Source organism: Hemitrygon akajei, chromosome 11, assembly GCF_048418815.1.
Source record: "Hemitrygon akajei chromosome 11, sHemAka1.3, whole genome shotgun sequence".
In the NCBI taxonomy this organism is placed as follows: Eukaryota; Metazoa; Chordata; class Chondrichthyes; order Myliobatiformes; family Dasyatidae; genus Hemitrygon; species Hemitrygon akajei.
This window is the reverse complement of record NC_133134.1, coordinates 80,397,243-80,402,242: the sequence shown is the minus strand read 5'-3', so window position 1 is coordinate 80,402,242 and position 5,000 is coordinate 80,397,243. Positions and strand designations below refer to the sequence as shown.

At 53.2% G+C, this 5,000-nt stretch overlaps 1 protein-coding gene across 1 annotated transcript in view; it reads right to left on the bottom strand.

The window, feature by feature from the left end:
• Window positions 1-528: 528 nt before the first annotated feature.
• LOC140735756 (potassium/sodium hyperpolarization-activated cyclic nucleotide-gated channel 3-like) overlaps window positions 529-5,000 on the bottom strand; it is a 61,576-nt gene continuing 57,104 nt past the window's right edge. Inside the window, exon 8 of the mRNA XM_073061203.1 lies at window positions 529-4,096. Coding sequence (XP_072917304.1) covers window positions 3,234-4,096 — 863 coding nt within the window. The 3' untranslated portion in view covers window positions 529-3,233. The remainder of the gene's footprint in view (window positions 4,097-5,000) is intronic.

The following is a 5,000-nucleotide window of genomic DNA, read 5'->3' as shown; positions in this document are numbered from 1 at the left end:
CATGTCCTCTCCCACTTCAGACTGCAGTGGAATTTCGTGAATCAGGCGTACTGGGCGCTTTTGTGTTTATTTACATGGTTTTGCTGTTACAAAGATCTGTTTTTAAATTTCTGAATCAATTATATACAACAGGTAAAATAAAAAAAATCTCCCCTGCAGTATGAACCCTACCAGCTATGTACACAGAAAGATTAAACATTAAAAAAAAACGTGTGTGCGCCAGGGAGAATGTTTGGGGTGGGGAGGGAGGGGGCATTAATGCACATGAGTGACCATGCCTGGGGTGGCTGGGATCTTGTTCCCAGTTAGACCCCAAAACCACCCATTGGCTACCTCACCCTGAGGCTTTGTCACCTGGGTAGACCCTAAGTGAGGTGGCTGTGCCCATCCTGAAACAGTTCACCGTTAGCAATTCCCAGAGGCTAAATAACTCTCGAATATAACTCCTCCATAATGGGTCTCCTCTCTCCCATCCCGTTCTTCCCTCTTTTCTCCACCACCCCATCCTCTTAAACCCCCCGGGCTATAGGGCACATCCATGTTGGTGGGGGGTGGGTGGGGGAGGAAGGATTTTGACCTCTGAAGGATTTGCCAACTTAAAGACTGTGACTGGGGTTGGGGTCCACAAGGTGGGGAATCTAGCTGTTTCACAGCCAGGGGAAGGGTACAAGGTGAGCCTTTCGTGCTCTCCATGCCTACAAAGCAGTCTGTCACGTCTCCTGGACTGAGAGTTGTCTTATCTTGGTACCACGCCAATCTTTTTGGAACCAGTGTTTTTTTTGCTGTGGGCACAGCCTAGAGGGCTTGGACCCCCATCGAATCAAAGCAAGGTTTCTGGATTCCCAAGAGACTGGAAGCTGGAACGAGTGAAAAACAAACAAACAAACATCTGGAGGCCCTCAATGGGTCAGGAGTGAGTGTCTCCACCTGGCAAGTCAACCATTCCATCCCATTCCCTCTACAGATGCTGCTTGGCCTACTGAGTTTCTCCACCAGATTGTTATCTTTTTGTGTGTGTTCAATCGAGTTGCAGCCTTTGCCGGTTAACAGTTCATCAGGCCAGGGAGTCACATCTGTGTATATGTACGTGAACATATGTGTGTACCTGTCTCTGATAGCTCGTCCAAAGCACTGGTGTGTGATGTACATGTGTCTGTGTGTACAAGCCTTCCAGTTAGTATGCTCTCATTGAGACTGTGTGTGGGCTGTGTATTGCCTGTCGATATGTGTGTCCGTGTACGTGTGTGATACTGTTTCTATGTAAGTTTGTGTGTTACTGCATGTGTGTGTGACTGTATACATGTGTTTGTCTGGTTCACTGTGTCTGTCAGTTCTGCTAGTGTCTCGGCCTGAAACACTGATAGTACTCTTTTCTGAAGGTGCTGCCTGGCCTGCTGAGTTCCTTCAGCATTTTGGGTGTATTGCTTGGATTTCCAGCATCTGCAGATTTTCTCTTGTTTGTGTCTGTCAGTGCCTCTGTGCGCGTGTGTATGTGTGTGTGTTTCTGTCTGTCTGTCCGTCAGTCCGTCTGTCTGTCAGTGCCTGTGTGTGTGTGTGTGTGTGTGTGTGTGTGTGTGTGTGTCTGTCTGTCTGTCAGTGTGTGTGTGTCTTGTCTGTCTGTCAGTGCGTGTGTGTGTGTGTCTTGTCTGTCTGTCTGTCTGTCAGTGCCTCTGTGTCTGTCTGTCTGTCAGTGCCTGTGTGTGTGTGTGTGTGTGTGTGTGTCTGTCTGTCTGTCTGTCTGTGTGTGTGTGTGTGTGTGTGTGTCTTGTCTGTCTGTCTGTCTGTGTGTGTGTGTGTGTGTGTGTGTCTTGTCTGTCTGTCAGTGCGTGTGTGTGTGTGTCTTGTCTGTCTGTCTGTCAGTGCGTGTGTGTGTGTGTTTGTGTCTTGTCTGTCTGTCAGTGCGTGTGTGTGTGTGTGTGTGTGTGTCTTGTCTGTCTGTCAGTGCGTGTGTGTGTGTGTGTGTGTGTCTTGTCTGTCTGTCAGTGCGTGTGTGTGTGTGTGTGTGTGTGTCTTGTCTGTCTGTCAGTGCGTGTGTGTGTGTGTGTGTGTGTGTGTCTTGTCTGTCTGTCTGTCTGTCAGTGCCTCTGTGTCTGTCTGTCTGTCAGTGCCTGTGCATGTGTGTGTGTGTGGATGTTTTACCAGCAGCTGTGGACAAGTTTTCCCTCGAGCTCCCTGCACCCTGTTCTGCCTTACTTGAGCCACAAGCCGTCTCTCACCCTACCCGAAGCTCTCTCACTGCCCCCGGCTGACATCAGACCCTTTCAACTGGCCGGGCACAGCCTCCCGTGGCTCGGTCACTGCTTCCTGTTGGACCCACTGACCGGCAGCTTGAAGGTGATTCCAGGGTGAACCAGGGCAGTAAACTCACAGCCTGTAGAGGGAATGGGGGTGGGGATGGTGTTTTGGGAGACGACTGTGGACCCTACCCCGGAAAAGGGGCAAGGAAGGAGTCTGCAGGCAGACACACGTTAGAGTCTATCTACAGACAACACAATCACCGAACACAGACATCACGGTATACAACACGCCACACACACCCACACACACACACACACACCCACACACACACACACATACACACACACACGCACGCACACACGCACGCACACACACAGGCACACACATGTTGGTTGGAAGCCCCTCTCGCCAACCAAAGCCCGTTGGGAGGGGACAGTCGGTACCAGCAGAGACTGGGACTCCACCTCCCACCACCCGGTCCTGGGAGAAGAAGGGCTCTGGCCCACCGCATTCAGCCCAGGACGGTGAAGGGGGAAATCACCAGGACTGCCCCTCCCGAGGGCTTCTCACTATCTGGTTGCAGCACCAGACACCGGCTGGACGTAGAATGTCTGCGTGGGGAACTCCTCGCCCCCACCTACACCCACGCCCAGTTATCACTCTATCACCACACTCCTCATCCTCTCTCTCCTTTACTTCTTTCTGTCCCTCCTTATCTCTGTATTTATTGTTCCTCTCTCTCCCTATCCCCTTTCTCCTTCTATCCCTACTCTTTCTATTTCTTCCCCTTTCTCTTTCTTCTATTCTTCCCCCTCTTTCTCCTTCCATCTCTCCTTTCTCCTTCTATTTCTCCTCCCTCTGGTCTCCTCTCCAGGATGGGAGGACCGGCTCCTGGGCCCAGTGTATGGTGCTTCGGTTGGGAGGCGAGAACATCTCCCGCCGACAGTCCCGTTCGCCCCTCTGGGGCAGCTCCCTGTCCTCCCTCCCCCCTCCCCCTACATGTTGGATGGCAGTTTGGGGATCTCCGCGTCGGGCTCTGAGCTGAAGGTAACCGAGCCTTTCCGACCTGGTCCCGATTCCTTGACCGTCGGCCCGCCACGGGCCCCTGGGCCGCCAACACGGCCCAGCAGGGCAGAGACGGAGGCAGAAGAGAGCTGGGCAATGTTGCCCGCCGACTTGCGGGCCAAGGGAGCTGGCTCCCGGTCGGCCGGGAGTGAGGAGGCCTTGTGAGGCAGGGCAGGCTGGGAAGCAGAAAGGGGTCGGGTTCCCTGGCTCAGGCCCTGGCCTCCAGTCCTTTGGCTCGGCTGCTGGGCAGTGAGGCTCGGCGAAGCGGCTGGAGCCTGCCCGGGGACACCGGCCACCCTGGACAGGCTATAGTGGAAGGTTTTGGCAGAGAGGGGGCTGTGGGCCGGGCTGCTGCCCCCCACCTGTTGCAGCAAGGAGGCCGAGCCCGAGGGGGCTCGTGGCTGCCGGGCCTTCGGGGCGTCGGGCCCTGGGGAGCCTGCTGACGGGGTCTGCTGCGGGGGCCGGCGAGGTTGCTTGGGCTGTGCACTGTCAACGGGGAGCGGGGCCGGGGGTAGGAAGATGGCAGCGGGCAGGTTGTGCTGGTGGGTGAGGGCAATGGCGACCGAGGTGGTGGCAGCGGCCGTTTGAAGTGGGGCATGCACCAGTGGTGCCCAGATGAGCGGCTTGCCACGCAGCTCCTGTGCCGCATTCATCAGCTGGCGCTCTTGCATGCTATGCGCCATGTCCCGGTCGTGCTTGACTATCTGCTGGATGATCTCGTTGTCCCGGTGGTTGATGGAGCCCGAGTTGGAGCCTTCTGCTCCCTTGCGCAGCAGCACCGAATTCTTCTTGCCTAGGGTAGATGGGAGTAGTGGGGAGGGGGAAAGAGAGGAGGTGTGGAGAGTGGGTAGGGAGGAAGGAGAGGAGGGGAGGGAGGGAGAAATAGAAGATGGAAGGAAGGGTGAAGGAGAGAGTGGGTTTGAGGAGGAGCAGGGAAAGTAGATGGAATGGGAGAGGGGTTAAGGAGGGAGAAAGGGGAGAGGAGGATGAGGACAGGGGAAGAGAAGGAGAGGGAGCGAAGGGTTGAGGTGAGGATAAGTAGGGAGAGAAGGAGAGAACACAGGCAGAGTTTCTGAGAGGTGGCTATGAGAAGCGTAGTGGTCAACACTCAAGAAGGGAATGAACAGTGACTAACTATCATCATCACAATCTGGTACGATATCATACAGACAAGTTTATTGTCGTACACACAATGAAAAATTTAGCATCATGGGCACGTATTATCAGATAAGCTCACAAGAAAAATGTGAACAACCTTTACAAGAAAGAACACAATTTGAACAAAAACAAAGTCCATTTCAGTGCAAAGTGTTGCTGAACTCAGGCAATAAGGATTACACAGGATGGTTCAAGAACCAAACGGTTGGAGAGAAGTTGTGGGACCTTAGACTTCATGCATAGATGTAAGAAGCAACAAAAAGTTTAAATTCATCCCAAAAAAAAAACAAGATTTACAAAATCCCGAGGGAAAGGTTAGACAGGCTGGGCCTTTACTCCTTGGAGTGTAGGAGACTGAGGGGGTGATCTCATCAGAGGGGCATAGTTAAGGTGAACCATCTTTATTCCAGGGTTGGGGAATCAAAAACTAGAGGAAGTAGTTTGAAAGTTGAAGGCGAAAGGTTAACTAAGCTCTGAAGAGCAGAATTTTGTACACATTGGGCAATAGATATGAGGAACCCAGCTCGACGAAATCTGCA